Source organism: Eulemur rufifrons, chromosome 7, assembly GCF_041146395.1.
Source record: "Eulemur rufifrons isolate Redbay chromosome 7, OSU_ERuf_1, whole genome shotgun sequence".
Classification (NCBI taxonomy): Eukaryota; Metazoa; Chordata; class Mammalia; order Primates; family Lemuridae; genus Eulemur; species Eulemur rufifrons.
The window spans coordinates 150815489-150843248 of NC_090989.1; the positions used below are offsets into that span (position 1 = coordinate 150815489).

General features: G+C 37.0%; 1 protein-coding gene and 1 non-coding gene across 2 annotated transcripts in view; both read right to left on the reverse strand.

Annotated features, from left to right (window-relative positions):
- Window positions 1-23548, reverse strand: part of TOPAZ1 (testis and ovary specific TOPAZ 1) — an 82658-nt gene extending 59110 nt beyond the window's left edge. Inside the window, exons 1-4 of the mRNA XM_069473548.1 lie at window positions 23209-23548; window positions 20286-22755; window positions 10323-10384; window positions 9509-9636 (exon numbers count right to left, since the gene is read on the reverse strand). Of these exons, the coding sequence (XP_069329649.1) occupies window positions 9509-9636; window positions 10323-10384; window positions 20286-22755; window positions 23209-23548 (3000 nt within the window). The remainder of the gene's footprint in view (window positions 1-9508; window positions 9637-10322; window positions 10385-20285; window positions 22756-23208) is intronic.
- LOC138388938 (U7 small nuclear RNA) lies at window positions 5155-5215 on the reverse strand. Its single transcript, XR_011234393.1, has one exon. It is a non-coding gene; the product is annotated as a U7 small nuclear RNA (small nuclear RNA).
- Window positions 23549-27760: the final 4212 nt, after the last annotated feature.

The following is a 27760-nucleotide window of genomic DNA, read 5'->3' on the forward strand; positions in this document are numbered from 1 at the left end:
GTTGGCGTGGATGCGGAGAGATAGGAACACTCATACACTGCTGGTAGGACTGCAAACTAGTGCTACCTCTGTGGAAAGCGATATGGAGATACCTTAAACAGATACAAGTAGACCTACCATTTGATCCAGCAATCCCATTATTGGGCATCTACCCAAAAGAACAAAAGACATTCTATAAAAAAGACATCTGCATTCGAATGTTTATAGCAGCACAATTCACAATTGCAAAGATGTGGAAACAACTCAAGTGCCCATCAATACATGAGTGGATTAATAAAATGCGGTATATGCATACCATGGAGTATTACTCAGCTATAAGAAACAATGGTGACATAGCACCTCTTGTATTATTCTGGATAGAGCTGGAACCCATTCTACTAAGTGAAGTATCCCAAGAATGGAAAAATAAGCACCACATGTACTCACCATCAAATTGGTTTCACTGATCATCACCTAAGAGCACATTTAGGAATAACATTAATCGGGTGTTGGGCAGATGTGGGGGGGGATGGGTGTATACATACATTAATGAATGCGATGTGCACCGTCTAGGGGATGGACAGACTTGAAGTTCTGACTTGGGGGTGGGGGGCAAGGGCAATATACGTAACCTAAACTTTTATACCCCAATAATATGCTGAAATAAAAAAAATAAAAAAATAAAACTTCAAACTCCAAAAATAAATAAATAAATAAATACAAACCTCAGTTAATTTTGCCAAAAAAATTGGGACTTCTCACCAATTCCTGAGATTTCACCTGCAAAGAAGATTCTACATTCCTCCCTCTCCTCATCAACTCCCACCTCATCTGTACCGAACATCATGTTCCCAGAAAACTTCCCTCAGGAATTATAATTTTCTTATTAATGTTATACTGTGAGAAGATTCAAAATGGTTGAGCAGGTCACTACTCCCGAAAGAACCATAATTGTAAGACAACAATGTCCAAGCCTGAATTTTCTCAGTTACGTGTAAAATATCCTATTTTAAAAGCTACCTTTTTGAGTAATTATTATGACTATAGGGGCTAAGTTAGGAAAAATAAAATTTGTTAAATCCTTTAAAAAAAAAAAGAAGGAAAAACACAAAAATCAACTGAGGAACGTGAAACATTAACAAATGGAAAGATCTACCATGTTCCTGGATGAGAATATTAAAGGTAATGATGTTAATTCTCCCCAAATTTATACATTTAAAAACCTACTTTACAATGTGAGTTCAAAGCACTCATAAAAGAATATTTGAGAGAGAACCACCAAAAATATTTTAGATTTATACTACATCTTAGTATCATTTAAAGCAAGACTTCCTTATTATTTTCACTTTTCAAATAATTGACAGTATGGTATACGTGGAAGAATTGAGCAATCAATGAAACAAAAGAGAAGTAAAGGGATAATTCTGTACATGAAAATTTGAAAACATTAAAGATGGTATTCGAAATTTATGATGAAATGATTCAATAAATGGTAGAACAACGGGCTAGTTGACTAGACAGAAAAAAAGCTTGGTCCCAACTTACCATATGCCAAAATAACTTTCAGGTTCATTAAAGATTTAAATATAAAAAATAAATTCCAAAAATAGCAAAAGAAATAAAATATATAAATGGGTATTTATATAATTTGGAGGGTGGGGAAAGCCTAAGCATGACATCAAAGGCAGAAATCATGAAGTATGATATCAATAGGTTTGACTGCAAACATTTAAAATATTTTCAAATGTAAGAGAATAAGAAGTGCAAAATAGCCATTTGCCAAAATAAAGAAAAAAAGGAAAGTTACATTGTTTCTACATGCTTCCTCCCAACATAAATTTTAGTTTGATAAAAAAATTTAAACATAATAAACCATAAAACCCTAGAAGAAAAAAAATTTGGTTTTTTTTTTTGAGACATAGTTTCACTCTGTTGCCCTGGCTAGAGTGCAGTGTCATAGTCATAACTTACTGCAACCTCAAACTCCTGTTCTCAAGCAATCCTCTGGCCTTAGCCTCCTGAGTAGCCGGGACCATAGGTGCATGCCACAATGCCTGGATAATTTTTTCTATTTTTAGTAGAGAGAGAGGGTTTTGCTCTTCCTCAGGCTGGTCTCAAACTCTGGGCCTCAAGGAATCTTCCTGCCTCAGCCTCCCAGAATGCTATGAGTACGGGTGTGAGCCATCGCACTTGGCCAAGAAAATTTTTTATCTTGAAATGGGGAAGGTTTTCTCTAAATATAACTCACAATTCCTATTATAAAAGAAAACTGACATATTTGGCTAAATAAAAACAAAAAGCTTCTGTAAGGTGAAAAGCTCCTAACCCAAGTAAAAACAAATGAAAAACAAGAAAAAGTATAGCAACATATGACAATGAACAAACATGTTTAATATATGCAGAATTCCTGTAAGTAAAAAAGGATCAAAATCCCAGAAGAAAAAAGGGCAAAGAACATAAACAGGAAGTTTACAGAAAAAATATTAATGGCTTTTAAACATGCTAAAAGATGCTTAACTAGACTCATAAGGGAAACACAAATTACAAATAAAGCAAAGTCATTTGTAAAAATAAGCAGATGGACAAAAATTTTTTAAAAAGCAATAATGAATTGGTGAGTACATGGTGAGAAAACTACTCTCACACAATGTTGTTGAAAGTATAAATCAAAGCAATCTCTATGTAGGACAATTTGACAACTCCACTTCTAGGAATTAATCCAAAAATGCTTGTACATATGCAAAATGCCTTATGCTCAAGGATGCATAATGCAGCAATATTTAAATAGCAAAAAAATGGAAACAAACCAAGTGTCCATCAATACAGGGACTTGTTAAATACAGTATATCCATACAGTAGATAATTATACAACTATAAAAACAAGGCATCATTACATACATTGAAAAGAAAAAACCTCCATTATATATTAAGTTAAAAAAAAAAGATAAAGAACAGTATGCTACCATTTGGATAAAATTCAACAGAATCAATAGGTCCACTTCGAGAAATGGCAGAGAATCTTCTACTGGGCTAACCCTTCTGCAGATAACAACTTTAGACCCTGGATAAAATAATTATTATAAAATCCTCTACCCGAAAACCCTGAAGAGATATGAAAAACATTCAGAAAGATGGAATGGCACTGGGTAACTGTCTTGTTTTTAATGGTTTTATATTAAAGGCAGGCTCTAGCTGGAACTACTTGTGGAGGACAATATGCCCTACTAACATTAAGAACCAGAAGAAAAAGTCTGGGCAAAATCAGAAACTGGAAATCCTGGAAAGGGAAAAGCCTAAGAGACAAAGCCCCCAAATATGCTTATAAACTTGGCCCAAATCTCTAGCTGATCTCTGAATTACACATATGTAAGGTAGATTCCAAACAGTCCAGCTAAGACTAAAAGAACAGAACAAAGATTTCAACTGACTCCTATTGCAGGATAGTGATCTGGAGACTGAGTTCACCCACGTTAAAACCTATGCATGCCACTATTATATACCGTATAGCTCAGCAATTAGAGCCCACTTATCCCAGAGAAATTAAAACTTAGGTACAAAGACCTGTATGTGAATGTTTATACATAGCAGTTTTATGTGTTAATAGCCCCAAACTAGAAACAATCTAGATATCCATCAATGAGCGAATAGCTAAATAAACTGTGGTACACCCATACCATGGAGTATTACTAAGCAGTAAAAATAAACAAACTATTGATACATGCAACATCCTAGATGAATATCCAGAAGATTATGCTGGGTGAAAGAAAAAACAATCTTATAGAAGTTACATACTATATGATTCCATTTGTACAACATTCTTGAAATGACAGCATTATAGAAATGGAGAACTGTTGCCCAGGGTTAAGGAGGGGTTGGTGGGGAAGGAGAGAAGAAAGTTGTTTGACTATAGAAGAAAAACATGAAGAATCCTTGTGGTGATGGAAATATTCTGTGTCTTGACTATATTAATGCCAATATTCTGGTAGTGATACTGTACTATAGTTATGCAATATATTACCACTGGGAGAAAGGAACAGTTCATGATATTTTTATGTATTATTCTCACAACTGCATGTGGATCTAGTTATCTCAAAAAAAATTAAGATGCTGCTAAAGCAGTATTTATGAATAAGTTCATAGCACTAAATGACTCTATTAGAAAATAATAAAGGTTTCAAATCAATGACCTCAGCTGCAACTTTAGGAAACTATAAAACGATGAACAAATTAATCCAAAGTAAGCAGAAGGAAATAAAAATCAGAGCAGAAATCAGTGAAATTGACAACAAAGAAATAGAGAAGAGAAAAATGAGAACAAAACCTAGTTATTTTAGAATTGTCAATATAATTAAAAATCCTCTAGCCAACTTCCTATGAATCTACATTTATTATGCTAAAATTATAGAGATGGAAACCAGATCAGCAGTTGCTAAGGTTAGAGATGTTGGGGGGAAGGAGAAAGGTTTGACCATTAAGAGGTAGCATAAAGGAGATCTTTCTGATGATGAAATAGCTCTTTGATTGCAGTGATGGCCACACAAATCCACACAGTTGATAAAATACAAAGAACTACATAAATACACATTGTGCCAATATCAAATTCCTGCTTCTGAGATTGTATTTTAAGATGTAACTATAGGAGAAAACTAGGTGAAGGCTACATGGGCCCTCTCTGTACTACCTTTGTGACTTCCTGTGAATCTATAATTAGTGTAAAATATTAATAAAAGGTTTTTAAAAAACATACACTAATGCTTTAACTATCTGGGGCTCATTAAGCAAGTCTATCATAGTAAACCTGAAAATTGTTACATATGGATTCTGGGTACACTGATACATAGGAGAAAAGAAATAGGGTCTCCAGAAAAAACATATATATATGTAGTGGGAAAATATATATATATATATATATATATGTAGTGGGAAATAAAACATCAATAAGGAATAATTTCTAAAATTTCTTAGACAGCCATATATAAGAGCAGAAAAGAAATAAAGAAGTAGGACAGGAATATATCCTGTAACTCAACCTATTTACCATCAAATGTTCCTAAACTGTAAGGAGAGAGAGAGATGAACAAAAGTTTGTTAATTCTCAAATCTGGGTGCCAGGTATTTTATTTCATTGTATTTTTTTTATTTTATAATTTTTTATCTAAAAAAAATGTTTTTATAGGGGGTCTTCTGGTGAGGACTGGAAACCTGCTAGACAAATTCTAAAAGGGCTGTAACACTGGTGCCACGTATTTTAAAGACAAATATTATTGACTACGTTATGTATTTTCTAAAGTACTTTAGAAGTACTTTGTGAGTACTTTGAAGGGTGAATACTTTGAAGCCTACCATGGTATCATCATAGAAGGATAAACTGATCATCTTCCTTCCCTTAAACAAAACAAAGAAATGTTACCATACTAGGAAGCAGCTAAATGATTTCTTTTGGATTATTATTTTTTCTTTCTTTCTTTCTTTTTTTTTTTTTTTTTTTTTTTAAGGCTGGTCAAGTGAAGCCATGGGAGTGGAGAAGGAACAAAGGAATCTGTAACTGGTTGTGATCAATAATTTGGAAATACCACTGCACTCAGATTATTTTTAAAAGAATTAATATTGAAGAGTCTACATCTTTTTTTTTTTTTTTTTGTTGAGACAGAGTCTTGCTTTGTTGCCCGGGCTAGAGTGAGTGCCGTGGCGTCAGCCTAGCTCACAGCACCTCAAACTCCTGGGCTTAAGCGATCCTACTGCCTCAGCCTCCGAGTAGCTGGGACTACAGGCATGCGCCACCATGCCCGGCTAATTTTTTTTCTATATATATTTTAGTTGGCCAGATAATTTCTTTCTATTTTTAGTAGAGACGGGGTCTCGCTCTTGCTCAGGCTGGTCTCGAACTCCTGACCCCGAGCGATCCACCCGCCTCGGCCTCCCAGAGTGCTAGGATTACAGGCGTGAGCCACCGTGCCCGGCCAAGAGTCTACATCTTTAAAACATTTACAGTGTTAAGAACTCAGTGAATTCTGGTAAACACCCAAATTCCATCCTTGCAGGGGTGAATGAATTAACACTTCTCCTCATGCTTAAGTAGAATAGAGTACAAGTTGTTTCTCCTATTTTTTAATGGTTTAAACAAGGGTCATCAAGGTATAGCCTAAAGGCTGCCTATTTTTTGTAAATTAAAGTTTTATTTGAATACAGTAATCCCTATTTGTTTAAATATTGCCTACGGCTTCTTTTACACTACAATGGTAGAGATAAGTAGTTACAGCAACAATCCTATGGCCCACGAAGCCATACAGATATTTACTATCTGGGCCCATTAAAGAAAAAGTTTGCTGACCCCTAGTGTAGAGTCTAAGGACTCTGCTGTGTGACCCTGGACAAGATACTAAGTCTCGGTGTCCTCATTTGTAAAAGGAAGTAACAGTAGATGTATGTACAGTGAAGGATTAACTCAGCAAGTCTAGGTTGTCCATACCCTTCACATTAAGGTTTGGCCCTTGACCTGTTCATAAGGGGTAACTTCTAAGCCCTTGGAATATCCTGCCTGATAAATGTGTCTATGTCTACCTGGGAGAGACTGGGGTTACATCAGATGGTCTATGCTAACAATGTGATTTACGGTGGAAACTTTGGGTCATACGGTATCAGCTTGATCTTTGGAGGGACTAGAGACTGAGTGATTAAGGTCAGTCATGGAGATAGTCAGCCATGCCTTTGTGACTGACTCCAGATAAAAACCCTGAACATTATGGCTAAAGTGAACATCCCTGGCTGGCAATACTCCAAGTGTGTTGCCACACATGACTCTACTGGGAGAGAACAACTGGAAGCTCGTGCCTGCTATCTCCTGGATTCTGCCCTATGTGCCTCTTGCCTTTGCTGGTTTTAATTGGGATTCTTTTAACTGTAATAAACTGTAACCATGAGTATAACAGCTTTGCTGATCTCTGCAAATTCTAGCAAATCCTTGGACCTACAGGGGTTTAGGGGACTTCTGAATGGCACATCATTATATTACAGGAATAAAATGTGATGATTCATGCTAGGTGTTTAGCAGTGGCTAAAGGCTCAATACATGTCGTCTGTTATCAAATCATTAAGCAAGTGCTTTGTGAGATTTTTATTCTTGTTACAAGACACTTCTAGCACTTAAAGACTATTTTCAAATGAGGTTCACATTTGCTATTCATTCAACAATTTGTGTTATTACTCTATATTAGCCAGAGAGATTCAGTAGTAAAAATGGATAAAAATATTTCCCTTCATGGAGTTTCGTTCTAGCAGGAAGAGACAGAGATAAACAAAAATAAGTAAATGTATAGTATGTTAGATCATGGTAAGTGCAAGAAAGGTAGATAATGAAATGTTGGGAGAATGGAAAGCAATGAAATTTTAGGTTGGATGGCCAGGAAAGATATCCTGAGACCGTGGGGCATAAATAAAGACTGAAAGCAAATAACAGAGCCAGGTATACCATTTTCTAGGGGAAAAACATTCCACGCAGATGAACTGGCAAGGGCAAAGGCTCTGAAGTGGGAGAAAGCCTGGTATATTCTAAGAAGAGCAGAGGCTAGTGTGGTAGGTGCTAAACAAAGGATAGTGGTAGAAAAGATTGGAGAGGTAACAAGGTGGGGAAGGGGGACAGAGGACAGACACAGGACCTTGTTGGAACTTTGGCTTTGACTCTGAATGACATTGGAAGCCATTGGAAAGTTTGAAACAGAAGAATGGCATGATCTAACTTATTCTGTGTAGAGAATAAAGTACAAGAGGGCAAGATTAGAAGCAGGAGATCTGTTCAGAGGCTACTGCAGTAATTCAGGCAAGATGATACTGTTCTGGACCTGCACAGTATTGATGAGGGTGATGAAAAGTGGACAGTTTCTAGACATCATCTGAAGACAAAGTCAGCAGGATTTCCTCAGTCTGCATACGGAGTGAGAGAAAAAGGAAGTATGGAAATTCAAGGTTTTGGGCCTGGGAAATTATAAAGGATGGAGTTAGCAATAACAGAAGAAAGTTACAGGAAGAGCTTGTTTGTGGTGGGGGAAGATTATAGCAGGAGTCCAGTTTTTAACATGTTCAGTCTGAGATGCCGAATTGGATATCCAAGTGGAAAAAGCAGGTTTGCAACTAGACAAAAAGTTCTATAGTTCAGAAAAGAAATTCAAGATGGTGATATAAATTTGAGAATTTTAGCACATAGATGGCATTTAACACAATGAGATTGGATGAAACCATCTAGGGAGCAAATCCAGGAGGCGGGGAAGAACAGATTCATGGTCTGGGCTCTGGGTCACTCTAACATGCAGAGGTCAGAGAAATCAGGAGAAACCCACAAAACTAGCTGGGAAGTCACAGATGGAAAGGTAGAAAGTAAACCAGGCAAGTATGTTTATTCTGGAAGCCAAGAGAAAAGTGTTTCAAGGAAAGAGTGGTCAACTGTGTCAAATACTGGTGGTAGGTTAAGATTAAGACTGACATATGTCCATTAGATTCAGCAACAAGGATGCCATCGGTGAGTTTAAGAGCAATTTTGGTGGAGGTATGAAGGTGAACATCTTTGAAGGAGAGAAATTGGAGATAGTGGGTATAGACAAGCCTTTTGAGAGAGAGGATGACAGCTGAAAAGGGCAATGAAACTATTAAAGGGTTTTTTGGTTTGTTTTATCTAAAGATGGGAGAAAAGCACATTTAAATGTTGATAAGAATGATTCGGTAATGAAAGGAGAATAGTGAGACAGAAGAGATGAATCTAGCACCAGTGGAAGGAATAGCCTTGGCTAGTTTATCCACTGTAATGAAGAGAAAGCTGGAGTTCTCAGAGCAAATGGAGGTAGCTGTTCTAACATATTATGGGAACTTGGGACATTTTTTTCCAATTACTTCAATTTTCTTGATGAACTAGGAAACAAGGTTGTTAACTGTGAGGAGGAACTGAAGGTTTAATAAGAAAGTATGAAACAGTTGCCTAGCAGTCAAATTATGCAAAAGGTTCAGACAATCATACACATTATCCAGCAGAAAATCAGCACAGAAAACTTGAAACCCCAATTTTCCCCCCAATCATACACCAATGGTATGTTCCAGCATCAAGTTTAGCTCTAATTCCTCTGCCTTCTACATCTGTGGTTGAATAACTGATGCCCACATTCACAGCCCTCAGGTACTATGCTATTCAAAAATTTCAAGGAAGACCAAATGATATTCAGTACTTTGTGTTTAATGAGGCAGAAAAAAATGTACCATTTTATTTAGAAAGACTTATACAGGTTTGTGATGAACTTCAGGATACTGAAAAACTAAATACAGTATGTAATTAAACAGTACGTGCCATTTTCCCAGACAAGGGAAAACCTGTTTATACAATGCTTATGCAAAGCATCAAGGGATACATCCCACGGCCTGAGTGATATGATTCTTCTATTCAATAAAAGAAGTTACACTAGTCACCTGACAGCATTGTTAAGATGAAATTCTCCATTACCACTATTTAAGACTAAGAAATAAGAAAATGCAAAGGATTCCCTAGTACCTTTTCATCCAAGTCTGAACCTTTTATTTGTTCACTGAAGTCTCCCAGGTTTTCATTTTCAGAAGTCTCATTGGTAACTTCTCCTAAGGAAATGTTTGCATCTTTGGAATCATGTTTTATTTCATTTGCTGAAAAGAAATAATTTCAATGATAGAAACTTTAAATGACAAAATAGCCAAGTCACTCAAAGACTGTTCTAAAAGATGACTTAGAATTCAGAGGCTCTTTTAAGGTCTAATGTGACAAATATCAGGTAGAATTTTCAGCAAATTATATATAATTACTCCCCTATCAAAATAACTCCATTATATTGTATAAAAAGAATTGGCAGTGAGATATAAGAATTTTTCCTCATGTCCAGCTATTTTAAATACATTTTTAAAACTTGAAAGTCAAAGTAAAATTAACTTTCATATTAAGTTATTTCTTGTGAAATAAAGATTCAGGCATTTAGACTTATGATTAGCTGTTAATTACAAAAAAAAATTAAATAACTCAGATTTAAAACATGGTAAAGGTTAAATATATATTTCAATTTCAAAATAAGACTACAAAAATTATTGAGATCAATTACCTATCTTTTGTAGATAAAGCCTAACAAAGTCATTTATTAAATAATCAAATGGAAAATATCTCAAAATCTGATTTGCCAACTAGTCACAATTAAAACTGAGAAAAACTGACAAACTGTAAAACATATGTTTAACAGACTGTAAGATGAAAAGTTTCCTATTCTAATGAATTCATTCTAGGCCTGAATGGAGCCATAAAAAGATGCTTCAATACTACATATACTGAAAATGTCAAATTTTACCTGCGGACAAGGAAGCACAGATGTCTGATTTCATCAATCCAGGGTCCAGCACAGGAAGTTCTCTATTATAAAGCAAGCAGAGCTTAAACATAATAAAAGATTCTAAGCAGAACTATTCACTTCTTTAAACATTATATATTAATAATATTAGCTTTGGCAAGTGGTAAACATCAGCTCAAGTCCTCCAGGATACAGCACCATAATGGGACTAAGAACCTAGCACACCCATGCAGATTCCTAATTTAGCTCATTAATCACATACGCTTCAACTGTTAGGGGGTGCTGCCACTCAAACTTCATTACTCAGAGAGAACCTGACAAGATATGCCAAACATTTAAAAAATTTTAAAGTACTACACCAATACAAGATAGTGTTTAACTTCTAAAGCACATATATGTATGTCTTACACACAGTATAAAAGGAAGACAGCTTGAGCGTGGTTTGAATGTTTTTTTGTAGTCTCTAAAGACAACTTACAGTCTAAAGATTAAGATTAGAGTTAGACCAATCTGGGTTCAAATATTTTTCTGCCACTTACTGTGTAAATTACGGCAACATTACTTAACTTCTTTGAGTCTAATCATATCTGTAAAATGAGAATACCACCTGCCCACAAGGTTATTGCAAGGATTAAATAAGATAAAATGTTCTTAAAGTCAATAACATAGGCCCAACAGATGAAAACTACATATGTAGGGGCCACTCAAATACAAAAGGCCAAACACTATTCCATTGTTTTAAAACTTAGACAAAATTTAAAATATATAAAAGTACACAGAATAAAATACAACAAACACCTATAATCCCACCATTTATTCATTCATATAACAAGTGGATTTTATTAAGCATATCCTACAGCTCTACAAGTGCCCACTAGTTCAGAATTACTTCCTAGCCAAGGAAGAGGAAAACTAAACAAAGCATCTTGCATACACCTTTCTTTGAAGTTTGGAAAACATGAAGTATTTTTTCCCAATATAAACCCTAGAAATAACCCAGCATTATATAGCTTAAGGGATGGGAAAATAATAATACAAACAGAAAACACAAACAATTGCAAATCTCCTTCTCTAACCCAGACCTCTTCATATCTAGCTGTCTACTGGAATATTTCCATTTCAGATTCTCAAAGGCCTCTCCAACTCAAAGTGTCTAAATTTGACCTCCCCCATCCTGCCCCTTTGCATTGGAGATGAACAGTAAGAGAGAAATGAGATATCATCTTCAACTCCTTCCTCTGCCTCACCCCCATCTGATTAATCAATATTCACCTCCTAAACCTCTCTCAAATCCACTCCCTCTTCTGTCTGAAGTCACTATGTTCTTTTGGTCTAAGTATTACAATAGCTCCCGGCCAATTTATTCTCCACACCAGAGATATAGTGATTTTTAAAATGTAAATCTGATCAAATTCTCTCTCTTCTTAGAAGCCCTTCAGTGAATTCCTACATGCTTAGGATAAAGTTCAAACTCAATACAAATTCTAGTTTGCCTACTATGGTCTGTTTATGCCTGTTGTCCTGGCATATTAATTCTTTATAGTTCCCCATTTCCCTCTCAAAAGTTTTGCAATTCAAAAGGAAATTCTGTGCTCATCCTTTCAAAGCCCTTCTTGACTGAGCTTCTGTACATTCTATAGCTTCATTTCTTACCATCTGAACACTAAGCCATGGAACATTATTTCAGTTTCTCACTTTTCTTCACCTATTATCTAATTCCTATTTATCCTTTAGACCTCATGGTAAATGTCTACTTTCATCAGGAAGCCTTTAACATCTTTCTATCATTTTCTCACTTAAACATTTGCTTCCTTAAAAGCTCTATGAGGACATGGCCCATATGTGTCCAGTTTCTCCCTAAACATGCAGCACCTATCATATTCCTAGCACAGAGTACTGGACACCGGGGAGACCTAAACGAAGACGCCTCTCTCCTCTCCAGAAACTCCTAGTGCAGGGTGAGGCTCACATACAAATAGACATAATAATATATAGAGATATGTGCCAAGAGAATAATTGGAGTAAATTCCTGGAATAACATCTCAAATGTGATTGGACTGATAACTGAATACAAACAAAGGGACTTTCAGATAAACATAAGCAAAAGGATTAAAGCACATGGCACATTGTGGAAACAATGAGCTGCTTGCTGTGTTTATCTTTCATTAGCCTTTCACCCTCTCTTCCTCTCCCCAAAACCACAGTTATCAAAGAGGGAATGGATATAAATTCACTAAAGAGCCTTAAAAAGCCTAGCCAAGCAATTTAGACTCTATCCTCAGGTGGCTGAAAACCAGTGAAGCATTCTAAACAATCACTGGCAGACCCCTTTCTATTTCAGAATATCACTATGACAAAAGAGGTTTTTTTTTTTTTTTTTTTTTTGAGACAGAGTCCCGTTCTTTTGCCCTGGCTAGAGTGCCGTGGCGTCAGCCTAGCTCACAGCAACCTCAAACTCCTGGGCTTAAGCAATCCTTCTGCCTCACCCTCCCGAGTAGCTGGGACTACAGGCATGCGCCACCATGCCCGTCTCATTTTTTCTATATATTTGTAGTTGTCTGGCTAATTTCTTTCTATATTTTTAGTAGAGACGGGGTCTCGCTCTTGCTCAGTCTGGTCTCGAACTTCTGAGCTCAAATGATGCACCGGCCTCAGCCTCCCAGAGTGCTAGGATTACAGGCGTGAGGCACCGCGCCCGGCCGACAAAAGAGTTAAAAGAGTTTAGAAAGATATACCAGGAGCTTATTACAATAATCTAGGAGAAAGATAAATAAAATAGTAGCAGTGAGAATTGAGAGGAAGGAACAGACACGAGAGATATTAAGGTAACATGAACAGAATTAAGGGACTTAATAGAGAAGAATTGAGGGATGTTTCTGTGGTTTCTAATTATCCTGAAAGTTCCATTCATAAATGGGTACAGCAAATATATTAGCTTAATTTCAAAGTATTAAGATAGCATTTATAATATTGCTGGTATAATTCATACACGTGTGAGAACCTTTTTACTATGTAAATAGCTAACTTACAAGCAAGGTAAAATTGTATATGCTACTTTAAGAAATAATTTTGTTTTGAATTTGACACAAAAAAGTTAAATTCACCTAAATTTAAAAAAATCATAAAGTTGCAATTTACATAAATATCATACAGTTCTGCATTGGTGGAGTGGGAAATTATAGTTCTATGTTGGTGGAATGGAAAAGGAAAAAATGAAGGGTAGAAGGAGGAAAGGAGAAAAAACAGAGATGGGTAAGGCTACAGAAATATAGAGAAGCAAAAGAGAAAAATCTGAGCAAAAAGAAGAGGGGAATAAAAAGTTTAAGTCAACTCTGAAGAACCACACAGATTATATCAAGCTTATCCTCTAGCACAGCATTTTTTAAGTGGGTAATAAAATCTATTTAGTGGGTCCCAACTAAGAATTTTTTTTTTAATGAACTAGAATAAAATACAACATATGAGACTCCATCACTTGTAAGGAAAATACTGTTTTTGAACACCTATTGTTTCACCTATTTATAAGTATATACTGGATGTTAATGTAAAACATATCTTTATTGTGAGTAATTGACAAAAAGGTTGGAAGATGATTGCTTTAGAATAATTATTAGCAGAAACAGTTTGAAAACTATAGCCCAAGAAAAAATTCAAAATGTTACTGTCTCCTTTTGAGATGCTAACTAGCTAACTGTGGTCAATATTCATTTATTTATTCACATATTCTGCTTCTGGATAGGACTGCCACAGATTTGCTAGTATAATTATTCTGCAGATAGCAGTGGCCATAAGCAGAGAAATATTACAGTATCCAATTCATTGAGCCAGAAGTTCCTGAGCCTGATGCCATGCTGTGAGTTAGGTTTCATGAGATTACATATGATTACTTGATCAAGCACAACACTTTATTTCAGCAATGACAAGGACTCGGGAAAGGGGGGGTGGGGAAAAAAATATGAAACTATTGTTTTTAACTTGCACTGTTCACTTAATAATTTATCATGAATATTTCCCATATTATTTCATATCATTGTACAAGAAATAATGTATACATTATGAGGACATACTGTATCTAACAAGATATACTGTTAGACTCTTTGATTCTGTAAAACTAAATTGAAAAAAAATATATATATAATAAAAAAACAAAAAAAAAAAAAAACTTCTTATAAATATCACAGCACACAATGGAAAAGTGTTTAGTATTTTGTTACATAGTTAAAACAAATATTAATATAATTATTAATGCATGTATACATATTACATATATGCATACACTCATGTACACATGTGCAAATTTTTTTGTTAGATTTAGATTTATTAAAGTAGAGAAATAAAATGAAAAAAAAAAAAAAAGAAACAATGGGGGAATGGGTGTATACCTACTTGATGAGTGCGATGCGCACTGTCTGGGGAATGGACACGCTTGAAGTTCTGACTGGGGGGATAGGGGTGGGGGGAGGGGATGGGTGCATACCTACATGATGAGTGCGATGTGCACTGTCTAGGGAATGGACACGCTTGAAGCTCAGACTCGGGGGGATGGGGGAGCATGGGCAATATATATAACCTGAACTTTTGTACTCCCATAATAACCTGAAATAACAATAAATAAATTACTAAACAATTAAAAAAAAGAAAAGAAAAATGGTTTATGTGGCCTCAAAAAGAAAAATGTAAAAATCGGACAGATGTTTCTTCATATTACCCCACCTGCTGCTTTAAAAAGGAGGAATAGATGAGACAGGAAAGGGATCAAAAGTAAAATAATGTTCTGTGGCAGTTTGCAATCAAATGAAAGCTATAAAAAGAACCAAAATGCCACTCATCCAGCATGCCATTTTAGGGATGAAGGACAGACTCTGGAGTGGGTTGCCCCAAGTTCAGGTTTCAGCTCTGATTCTTGCAATCTGTGTGTCCTTTGGAAAGTTAATCTCTTTGATTCAATTATAAAGATAGGGCCAGTTTCAATCTCAGAATTGCTCCACTAAATAGAATAGGTACTATATCTAGCACAGGGTAGACATTAAAGATCAGTTCTTACAATTAGGTGTAAAAATTTGCACTGTAGTTAGAACACATCAGATATTCAGTGGAAAGGGACAATGGAGAAAAGTAAGTTTCTTAAAAGACAGGCAAGGAGTCTCAATATAGTACAGAAAGAATAATCCTTACTTTGAGCGGAAACCTGTTTCTTTGTCATTTAATATGGTGAAACTGGTCATAAGACCACTCCACTCTAGAAGGCAAATCTTCTGGGGAATAAACTTGGATTAAATTAGATTATGAGAAAGTAAATTACTTGAGACAGGATATAATCTTCCCAGGCTAGATCCATGCTAGGCAAGGGTCTAGTGGAACTCAAATACCTGGCTGGGCAAAAGTGATAGGCTTTTAGCTTCTCTGCATTGGTACCAGACGTATTTCCCCCTAGAAGTTTGTGTTTATTATTTACCAGCCCCAGAATCTACAGCAACTCCTTATGGATTTAAGTACAAGTTGGGAAGGTAGTATAACTGATCCTCACTGACCACCAGCATCAATTGTGTACTGAGTTCAAATGCCTAACTTTCCAACCTCCTTCATCTGGCATCATAGTACTTATCGAATATTATTTCGCAATAGTCTTTAATGTCTATTTGCTTTAGAAAGAATTCACTGTTTTCATTTACATATATTTCAGTCTCGGAACTTGAGAAATAGCCTGCAATATTCTCAAGTAGAAATTGAAACCTTAATTCTCTTTCCCACCCCAATAAATGAGGGACTGGACTTGCAAAGGTAACAAGACATAGATGTTTCCTACCTTCAAGAAATCCAACAGTTTAGCAGGCGAGAGAGATGAAAATTATATTATCATGGAATCAGTGCTATAACTGAGGTAGCACAGGTGCTATGGGAACACATAAGGGTTCCTCCCTCTGCCTAATGGAGTCAGGAAAGCCTTTATAACCTTCCCTACACCAGCATGTTCATTACCTACCTTTACCTTTTTGCCCACATATTCCTCATTTCTCCTCCCCAAAACTTGTTTCCTTCTTCCCCTTTTTTAATCTAAATGAAACCAAACTTCAAGGATCAATACAAATTTTTTACTTTCCAAGATGCTTTTTTATTCCTCTGTTTTCTAAATTCCTACTATTCTTAGTACTTCAGTTTATATATTTTTATTGCAAACCTGTTAGCCCCCCTCCAGCTATATAGTAGTACCCCTTAATTTCTGGCCGATTCTTAAAATCTCAATCTATCATATATTATAATTCAACTGGTATTTTAGCATTTAATAATAATCCTATGTTCTAGTACAGATTAACTGTCTAGCACTGACCATTATAGACATTCTCAGATCATTTCCAAGGATACTTACGTGCTAATTCAAAAAGTTTTACCAATTTCAGCCATTACACATTTCCAAGCTTATCAATTCAAGTTTTAGTGAATGAGTTCTAATATGCTTCTAATGCTTTATATTTTATTATGGACTTTCCTCACTATGGAGGCTGACAACAACGAATATGCATTCTATCATGACTTAAACACCTTACAAATTCTCCCTAACCAGGTCTGTTTCCCCAACAATTAAATCAGCTCAGATTTATCTACTTGTTTTACCAATAAAAGGTAGTCCAGAGCTTCTGACAAATATCTGTGCCTAACACCTTCTCATCTTCTATTTTTTATTCCTGTAAAATAAAAACCCATTCTAGCAGACTTCAACCTCTCAGTGTCTTAAAGGGGGGAGGGGGTAAAAAGTATATGAACTAGCAACTGATTGATAAAGGAAACAGCTGAAATTTGAAATCATATTTTAAGCTTAATTTAGTTCTAGAACCATTAACCACAGTAGTTGCACAGGAGCTTTTGCAACTACTGATAGATCCTATAGTTATCATGATTCCGTTTTTCCCTGTTAAGGTTTACCCTAGCACTGTGGATGACTCTAAAACTGATATTTCCAGTGCAGATAAAAAATAGAAATATTAAAATAGCTAAGGAAAATTTCAAGTTTATTTAAAAACTGAAACTTCAGAAGCAGACATGAAAGGCAAAGAAGAGCCAATAAAAGTATAATTGGTGCTTTTGAAATAAAGGGAAATGAAGTTCAAACATAATAAAAAAAAATTATCTGAAGTAAAAACTTGATACTGCAAACCAAAATGGCTCACCTTGTCTCAGGAAAGACTGATATAAAATTGCTAATCCCAAGGTGGAAAGCAAGAAGAAAAAAGGCAGTTTAAAGAGGTGCAGTGGGAGTATTAGTTTGGCCTTAGGGTTTTCCACCATAATAAATGAAGCCAGAAAGCAAGGGAGCAATGTCCACACAGTTGTGAGGAGGAGAAACATAAACCAAGAATAACTTTTTTTTTTTTTTTTTTTTGAGACAGAGTCTTACTCTGTGGCCTGGGCTAGAGTGCCCTGGCGTCAGCCTAGCTCACAGCAACCTCAAACATCTGGGCTCAAGCGATCCTTCTGCCTCAGCCTCCCAAGTAGCTGGGACTACAGGCATGTGCCATCATGCCCCGCTATTTTTTTTTTTTCTATATATTTTTACTTGTCTGTATAATTTCTTTCTATTTTTAGTAGAGATGGGGTCTCGTCTTGCTCAGGCTGGTCTCGAAGTCCTGAGCTCAAACGATCCACCCACCTCGGCCTCCCAGAGTGCTAAGATTACAGGCGTGAGCCACCACGCCCAGACATAAACCAAGAATTTTTTACCCAGATTATTTTCTCTTAGACAAGTCATTCTTATGCACCCACGATCTTAGGGAATACAACAATCATAAACTCTTAATTTTCTTTTTTGCTTTAAAATCTAGCCAATTAAGTGATGAATCAAAACAGCCAAGATTACAGGAAAGTATAAAGGATTGGTAGCAAAGGCTGAATCAGTTTAAATAGAGAAAAATCTTCAGGAATTCAGATTACTGAGGAGAATGTAAATGGCACAAGGCTTAGCAACATACAATAAAAATTTTTAACAAAAACATGGGGGGCAAGATTGGGAGAAAAAGTATCTATGTACAGATACATTCATCTTTCATATTAGGAAAGCGTGTACTGCTGTCTAAAGTTGGAACACAATATCTAAAAGTTAAGATAGAACTCACTTTTAAATAATCTTCCTTATTAACTTGAGAGATAACTTTTAGGAACTAATTTCTTGTGGTAAAAAATATATCAAGTCAGTGATGCCTTTCATTTCACCTCGTTTCCCCACCCCTTCTAGTTAAGTGTAAATAAAATTAATGTTTTTACTAAAAAATGGCATGATCCAATTTTTCTAGTATTATATCCACATATATGCAGAGATAGAAGTCGGGAATGATGCATACACATAGCTATTAATTTGTTACTTGGGGTAGTGGGATTTTACTCCTTTTTATGTTTTAATGCAATGAACATGTATCATTTTTCAAAAATCAGCCATTATTCTTTAAAAAAATAATAATAAATTTCCTGCACTTTAATTCACAACATTTATCTCTTTCTACTTTTGGCTGTAGCTCATTGTCAACATTTTGTCAGTCAACAGAGATGTTTGCTCTTAAGAGATTGTAGGCTTTGCTCTAACTTTCCCTTATATTCCTCAAAGGAAGCATGGTATAACAGTTAAAAAAAATTCAAGAACTATCTCTTATTGATCCCTCACTGCTCACCTAGTGCCATGGTAAAACCTCTTCTATTCATTCGTTGATTTAATCCTCACAACCCTGAGGCAAGTACTTTCCTTTTCTACAGACAGGGTAGAATCATTTGCCTAAAAGGTCACATAGCAACAAGAAGATTTTAAAAAACCAAGCTCAGGGTATAAAGATAAGGATCCATTAGTGTTAGAGTAAGAAAGGCCTGGGTTCACATTCAGATACTGTTACTTAGCAATGTGACCTTGGGCAAGTGACAACTTGTCATCTTCATTTTTTCTATCTTCAAAATGGGCAGATTACCATCCTACCTGATTACATGGCTAAAAAATAATAAAGCTCTTTGTTCTTCATTTGGCACACAGAAAGCATTCTATTTGTTGATAAGTAAGTCCCTGCTGTGCTAAGAACATTAAGAAGAATCTGGTATCACAAAGGTAACTACAAATCTGTGAATACCAGAGAAATTTAAGTCATGTACCATTGAATCTTAGTGGAAAGTGTTTTCATCTTTTGAGTCTGTTCATAAAACAGTCCAATATTCAAATATTATAACATACAAATATAAATAAGAGCTTGAGGAGTTATGAAAGTTTAGTAAAATATGACATAATATTAGATCAATTTGGGGCCAACTAGAATAGATTAAGTTCCTGAGCATGAAGGTTACTACTTGGCTTCATTTAAAGTTGCCTCAGGCAAACCAGTCCTATTTTGGGGGAAAAATCATCATTTAAAATCATCACCTTAAAAGTAAAACCACATAAAATTTTTATTGTTTTTCTCTGAAAATTAGTTTAATTTCTGATTCTATTTTCAGGCCCTAATTACTTCAAATAAAAATTTACAAGGCTTCGCTGTTCCCCCCCAAATAGACTTTTTATCTAACAAGGAAGCCACAGAAAATTGGTTAAAATATATAGCACTGATCTTAAGTAATCTGACTGAAATAAAAGTTTACCTGCATATTTTTAGTAATTAAAGAATATATAAAAATAAATTTAATTGACTTTTGAAAGAAGCAATTTCCATAATTTAAAAGGCCACTTTATAAACCATAATTTTAAATTTTGAACAGCTAATCTGCTCCATTATAGCTTCCAAGATATATAGAATCCTTTATTTCAACTCTAAGTTTTAGCATAATGACATTTCTGGGTATCAGCACTAATATGCTATATTGCATTTAATAAATAACTGGGTTAAAAAAATAATAGAGCTTCAATGATCACTGACTAAATTAGTGCAACGTAAGAGAAGAGAGTGTTTTTGTAACCTCCAACAATAATTTGCACCAAAAGGCATACTAGAACATGCATACCTCAAGTCATCACTTGGTTCTTTTTTTTCTGGAAGTTCCATATGCTTGGAGTCTGTTGATTGGAGCTCTTCAGCAACACTGGGCTCCTGGCTTATCATGGGGACTTCTGAAGCAAATGAGAGCTCCCCTTCATTGGAGACTCCAAAGAGGTCTGGGTCATCTTGAATTACATCAATTACAAGGACATCATCTTCATATGCTTTAAGAATATCTGGAAACTCCACTTTCATTTCTGAAAAATTCTTAGTCATTTTTCTACCACTAACTTCACCGGAAACTCGTTGGAAGGTTTCTTGTACATCAGAGCAGAAGGAAGAACTTTTCTCTATACACCCAGGATCACAAGAAAAAGTATTATTTTCAACTGTGAGAGAAACAGCTTCCTTTTTAGAAACAATACTGCCTGGTTCAGAGATGTAATTAGACACTTTATTACCATTATTGTACTGCTTTGTAAAGCCTGGAGAAATACTATAGGGATTCTTACTGTAGAATGAGTCAGAACTCACTTTCACTGGAGTTATGTTATTTTGCATGCTCAAAGACTGAAGTCCTGAAGTTGATGTGGAGACACTTTCTTTATTTCTATTCTGTCTTATCTCTGCTCCAGATAAATTGTCAAGAAGTTCTAAGGGACTGTAAGCTTCTCTCTCTGATGACTTGGCATTTACTTCTTTTCTTTTTTCTGTCTTATTCTTAAGTAAAGGAATTTTAAAATTAGTCAGCCGTCCTGTGTTCAATATTTTAAACAAGTCTGGAACGACAAGTGTTTGTTTAGCAATGCACGATTTTCGATGAATAGTTTTGCCTGTAGAGTTACTTGCTTCCTGACCATCTTGGGAAGCCATTGTCAAATTTAGTCTTGTTAAATTTCCTCTGTCTTTTTTTTTACTGATTGTTAAGCTTTGAGTCACATTAGCTAACGGAATAGCTTCAGTAGTATTAGAAGCTACCTCTGACCCAGTTCTGCTCAGTTCTTCTGGCTTTATCTTTTTATCATCCTTGATTATAGGTTCCTTTATAACCATTAAAGTAGGTTCTACTGCAGAAACTGAAGAGAAACAATTTAAATGAGAATCCAATTTCTCTTTACTTGAAGAGTCAATGTTTGTTTCTGTTAAGGAACTTTCTGACAATAATTTGGAGTCAGTTAAGTGAGTCTGATTTGTTTGGTGTTTAAGAAAATCATCTTGCCCAGAACTTTTCTGAGACCCAGGAATAACATAATTTGATCCTGGCAAAGCCTTTTTCCAACACTGGGCAGATATTCTAGCACATGAATAACAAGGCCAAGTTCTTTTACCAGTCATTGGTATTGTTCTGTGACAGCTTACCTTCGATTCTTCAGCTTCATTTCTTAAGTCTTCCTGTGAAGATCTCTTTTCGATATGATGGTAATCATTAGGTAATTTTACTGTGGAGCTTTTCATGGATTTAAAATACTCTTCTGGCTCCATGCTTTTACATCCTAACGGCTCTGAAGCATTCTTTGTTTCTTCTTTCAAAGGTGGTTCAAATGTTTTCTGAAATACAACATTTACAGGATGTCCAGGACTTGGTTTTTTTCCTACTGTTTCCGGGAGGCTTAATAAATGATCCATTGGAGAGTGCACATTATGGTTTACTTTTCGCAAAATATTTGAAGAATTTTTTTTAGCCTCTAAAGTCTCTGCTTCTTTACCCTTGGCACCCATTTGGTTTTCTTGCAACACCAACTCAGACTTGTTACATACATTAGAGAAATTCATCTCAATAGCCGTTGCATCTCCTTTTCCAGACAACTTCATCCTTTTTCTGGGTTTCCTCCCAACATTGCTCTCCTCTACTGAATATTTATTTTTTTCACTTTGAAGGCAGGAAAGCAAACCATTATTTTTACTTTGGTATAAATCACTTTCTTCATGCAGTAACTTACTCACTCCCATTAAATTTTCTTCAGTTTGTAAGAGCTGAGGAATACTATTTGTGTTACTCTTCTCTGCAAGATTCCTAAGGTTTTCTTTCTTTAACTTTGAAGAATTCTCCGCTACACGCATACATCCACCATCAGGTTTATATGTCAAGTTGTTTTCATCATTATAACCCTTGGAATGGGGGAAACAATTGCAATCATGTAATTTTAAAATGGAATTATTTTCTACTCCAGGTGACAAGCTGTTACAAGAATATTTTGGAGTATTCTTGTACAGTTCATCTTGGAATTCAACCTTAATATTTTGTGTAGCCTCATTTTCAGTTATTTTGAGAGGTGGGCTTTCTAAGCTTTTAAATTTTTTTATTCGAATTCTTCTTCTAATACCTTCTACCAAACTTTCCTTACCCAAAGACTGCAAGAAAGCCATATTTTGATATTCACTGCACTCCACTGTTTGGAAAGATTCCGAACTGGTTAATGATTCCTTTCTTACCACATCAATCTCTGGCTGTGGATCATCACTCAAGGCTTCAGTAACTTTTCTTTTTTCCTTGGCTGATCAAAACAACAAAACATACCAGAAAAAAATATTTTATATTGAGAAGGAAAAAGCAATCCCACTTTAAATAAAAAATCATGAAGCTATTCATTTTTACTTCCCTGAATAGCTGTATGGAAATATACTTTTGTTTTTAAATGAAAACTCTAATTTCTATTAAGATACTACATATAAACCTGTAGAAATTCTAAGGCAGCTTAATAATCCTTAGCATCATCTTTTCACACTAGCCAAAAGGGACCACTAGGAGTTCCTCCCAGTAATTCTGACCAAGGGCTCCTGACAGGGCAAACACCTGTTTAAAAAATCCGTTTTTCCCCTTTCCTGGTAAACCATGTGCATCAGAAGCGACCATGCAGAATCAAGTTAAAGACTAGTGGCGCGAAAACAAAGATGGCGCAAGCTGAGATACAAGAGATAAAAGAGAGTGACCACTGAGCGTTTCTTACTGTGTCTTCCCAATTGCAAGGGGAGCTCCGCCTCCTTCGCTGCTTCTATGCCTGAGGGCTCCGACCGGCCCACCTGGTCCCCCGGCCCCTCCACTCGCAGCCTTGCGGTCTTCCCAGCCCCAGACGCCTCACCCGACTTGTCACTCTCCATCTCTTCTCTCCCAGGCGCCCGGGACACCATTCTTTTATGCCTGCTCTCTTCGCGCCCCGCGGCCTCAGGGCCGCAGCCTCCCGCCTCGACAGGCCCTGGCGCCAGCCGCCGGCCTCGCTTCCTCGAGCCTCGCGCTTCACCTTCACGCCCCGGGGCCATCACGGGGCCCGGGGGCAGAGGCCTCCGCATCCGCCCTGGGCCGCCCGCCCTGCCCGCTGGGGCCCCGCCGCGTCCGCTACCAAGAGCCCACCGGCCACGCCAAGGCTGCTCCAGACGCCAGACGCCCACCGCCTTCCACCCCGCCCGGCGCCGCCAGCCACCTCGGCCCGGGGCCGGAAGCGGAAGTGGGGTCCGCGTGGCTGGGGCCCGGGCGGGCACAGAAGGCCCCAACCGGCAGGAGGGCCGCGAGTCCCGCTGGTCTTCCAGGGGGACCCCTCGCGGCGCCCTGAAGGCGGCGGCGGCGGCGGCGACCGAGCCAAGGGTTTCATTGCGCGGGACTGTGGTGAGGCTCCTCACTGGCCTCCTTTGCATCTTCTACTGTGCCGGAGCTTCCTGGAAGCCTTCAGAGCTCCTCCCAGCTGCTGCTCCTCACGCCTTGGCTGCTCGCGAGAACCACTGTCGGCCAGTGGCTTCTAACTCCACACCAAGCCTCCTAGGAACCCTTTCCAACTGCCTTCCTAATATGTTCACCCTGATCTCCTACAGGCACCTCAGACTCAGATGTGCAACACTTAGTTTTTCTCTCCTCACAAACTTGCCCCTGTCTTGTTGGTGGATGCACCACCATGCACCCAGTTGTTTAAGACAGAAATCTAGAAACCAGAGACAACCTTCTTTCCACTTCATCCCTCACGTCCACATTCATTAGATCTGCTTGATTCTACTTTCTTAGTTTGTCAGCCACTCTCCCCCTTGCGACTACCATGGCTCTGGCCCTCAGACTTTCTTGACTGACCTACTACATCAGCCTCTGAAATGTTGTTCATGCCTCCATCCTTGTGCCATTTCAGTCAAGCTTCCACCTCCTTGACAGGCCATGCCTCTGCAGTTAAAGGGGATCCTAGCATTCCCAGCTTAGCCTTTCATGAACTTACTTTGCTCAAAGACTAGAACTAACAGAAGTCCCAACTCCTTAGTGTGGTATTTGCGGCCAAGTTTGATATGACCCCTGAATATTTAACCAGTCTTGTCTACAACTAACATTGTAGGGAAAATCTGTGCTTCAATGGAAAACTGCATAGAAGTCATCCTTCTGAATTATCTGATTCTAATTCTATGGGAGTTATTTTACACCTCTGTAAATTGCAGATGAGTGATAACAACTCAGTGGTCTATGGACATGCAAATTATGTCTAATAGAAGTTTAATTGACTTCTCATCCCCACTGTGGAAGAAGCCAGTTTTGCCTCCATTTCCATGTTGATTTCATTCCTGATCTATAAACGTATTTGTTGTTTGGACCTATCCTTTGAACCAGTGGTTATAAAATCTTCCTGATAAGAGAAATATAATCTTTAACACAGTTCATTTTTACATGTGTATAAGAGCCATGATTTCATCTTTTCTTGAAAACCAGCCTTGTAACACTACACATAGGTTGCACTTAAGCTACATTGGACTACTACTTGAGTGCCCCAGATTTCATATACTCTGCCATACCTGTGCCTCTCTACATGCCAGTCTTAGAAATTCTTCCTTTGCTTGTCTGCCTGGTGAACTACATATTCCCCCCTTCAAGATTCAGTGCGAGGGTCACCCCCTGGAGGAAACTTCCCTGCTACTCTTCTCCTTGTACTTTGAGGGGTCAAGTGTTCCTTCCTATCTGATAACACACTGTTTTCAGCTGTTTACTAATGTGTCTCCCTCAGGGCAGATATTTTCCATTAATCTTCGCTTTCTGTGTGTTTCAAGGGAACCTGGTGTATTTGAATACAATGTGTGTTATGCATTAACGAATAGTAGGTATGATGCATAGAGAATGAATATCGTGGCAGTTTGGATGAGCAGCTCATGTCAAGTGTTCTTAGGGGCTTCTGTAAAATAGAACTTAAGTAAAAGAGGCCTGTAAGATCCAGAAATTCTCCTTATTTCTTTCTCCTTGTAAATACCCCTTATAAAAGGGAAACCAGTTTAAGAGTAGCAAAATTTATAAAAAGATATGTTAGGCATTTCAGACTACATTCTAAGTTCACTTTGTGCCTGTATGTCTCAGTTTTCTCATCTGTAAAATGAAATAATAGTGTCTCCTCATAGAGCTCTTATGAGAATTAAATGTGCCAGTATCTGTAAAGCACTTAGAACAATGCTTAGCAGACTGTAAACACAGATTTGATTTGTTAAATTAAAATATCAATATATATATTGAAAGATAGGCTTTATAGAATTGTGACCTTTACCACCTTCAAATAAACATTGCTATAAAGATATTAGTTTTTTTAAAAAAGTAAAAATTCAAGAGTCCAGCTTCTTTGGTCTGAATAAGAACAGATGGTCTTAAAGTTGGTTACAGGCCCAGGAATTTAGAAGCTTTTATAAGCTATAACTGCAATACATAAAACAAGAATGAGGGGCCGGGGTGTAATGGCTCACACCTGTAATCCTAGCACTCTGGGAGGCTGAGGGGGAGGATTGCTTAAGGATGGGAGTTTCAGACCAACCTGAGCAAGAGCGAGACCCCCGTCTCTACTAAAAAAATAGAAAACAATTAGCTAGACAACTAAAAATATATAGAAAAAATTAGCCAGGCATGGTGGCACATGCCTGTAGTCCCAGCTACTCAGGAGGCTGAGGCGGGAGGATCGCTTGAGCCCAGGAGTTTGAGGTTGCTGTGAGCTAGGCTGACGCCATGGCACTCTAGCCCAGGCAACAGAGTGAGACTCTGTCTCAAAAAAAAAACAAAAAAAACAAAAACAAAAAACCAGGAGACAGATATGAAAGTGCTGTCTTTGCCTTTTCTTGTTTTTCCTAGAGCAGATTGATAACAGGAGTTGGTCTTTCTTTCATCTTGGCCATAGATTGATAACAGGCGGCATCTGGTGCAATTTCTCCTTGAGGAGGAGGGGAAGCTTGCACCCCTGCTGTCCTCTTAGGAACACTTCCAGGCTGTTTAAACGAAGTCAGGAAGACCTTTTAGTCTACAGGTAGCGAATCTTAATGATGGTCAGATAGTTTACCCTTTCTTCCCCCATCCTGGAGACTCTTCTGTCTCTGGAATGTGAATTGACCAGCTCTGGCAAATGTTAATGAGAATTTATGCTTTCTTTTGTTTACTTAGCTTCATATTAATCACTAGATAAACATTTCTGTAGGAGAAATACTCATGTAGCTAATCTTACAGATCAAGTTCATGCCACTTCTAACAGGCTGCTGGTTAGAGTTTATTTTTCCTAGTAGCCTGTTAGCAAGACCATCCTTTCAATAGATACCTCAGCCATGAACCTAGCAATGGTGGAGAAAATAAATCTTTTCTCTGCCATGGAAAATAAATCTTTTTCCCTTTTGACTTGGGTCTAGTGGTTGGGGGCCTGCAAAATAACTGACAATAGACAGATTAATAGGAGAAAACATAAGGTTTATGTATTCCCTCAGGATCCTTTAGATGAAATGGCTACTTGAGCAGCCAAAGATAGGGGTTTATATATCCACTTAAAAAGGGGGAAAGGAGGGGAAAAGAGCTCCTGGAGAAGAACAAATGGAAGACACAGCTGTTTCTGATAGTTTCTTTAAGCAATTACTCATTCTGGTGATAATCATTAGTCTCTTTTTTGACTGTAAAGTATCTAGAGAATGGATTTATGGTGACAGTATTTTTTAGGAGGTCCTACTTAACTCAGCAAAAAAGGCTTAGATATTTTTTTCTGTGACTGCTGTTTTTAGCTTAAAATAATCTTTATGTCACTGAGGTGCATTTTAGAGCTCTACAACTTAAAATGTTTAAACAAATTTCTTTTTTCCTGACAAGAGATCCCCTCTGTAACTAAAGGGGAGGCTGGAAGGACAATGGAGATGAAAGGAAAGACTTGTTCAGTCACAATAGCAGGAAATACTCTTTCACTGTCTTGAAATTAACATTTAAATAATGCAAAAATAATTTTGGTGTTCTCTGAAAATATGGTCATTTATTTTTTTTCCTGAATTTTTCCAATATTTTCTTCAGGTTTGGTTTCTTATTCAATTTCAGATTGTAAATCATCTGCCTAGGAATATCATCCAACTCAACATTCAGCAAAGAATAACATATTGGCATCCCTTAAGTGCTAAAAAATTAATGATCCTATTTTACCTCTAGGAAAAAAAAAAAAAAAGAAATAAAGAAAGTTTTCAAAACCTGCCACTGGTCCCAAATATTTTACTTCAGGTATTCAGGTCCAGACTTGGAAATCGCAATTAACTTTCTCTCCA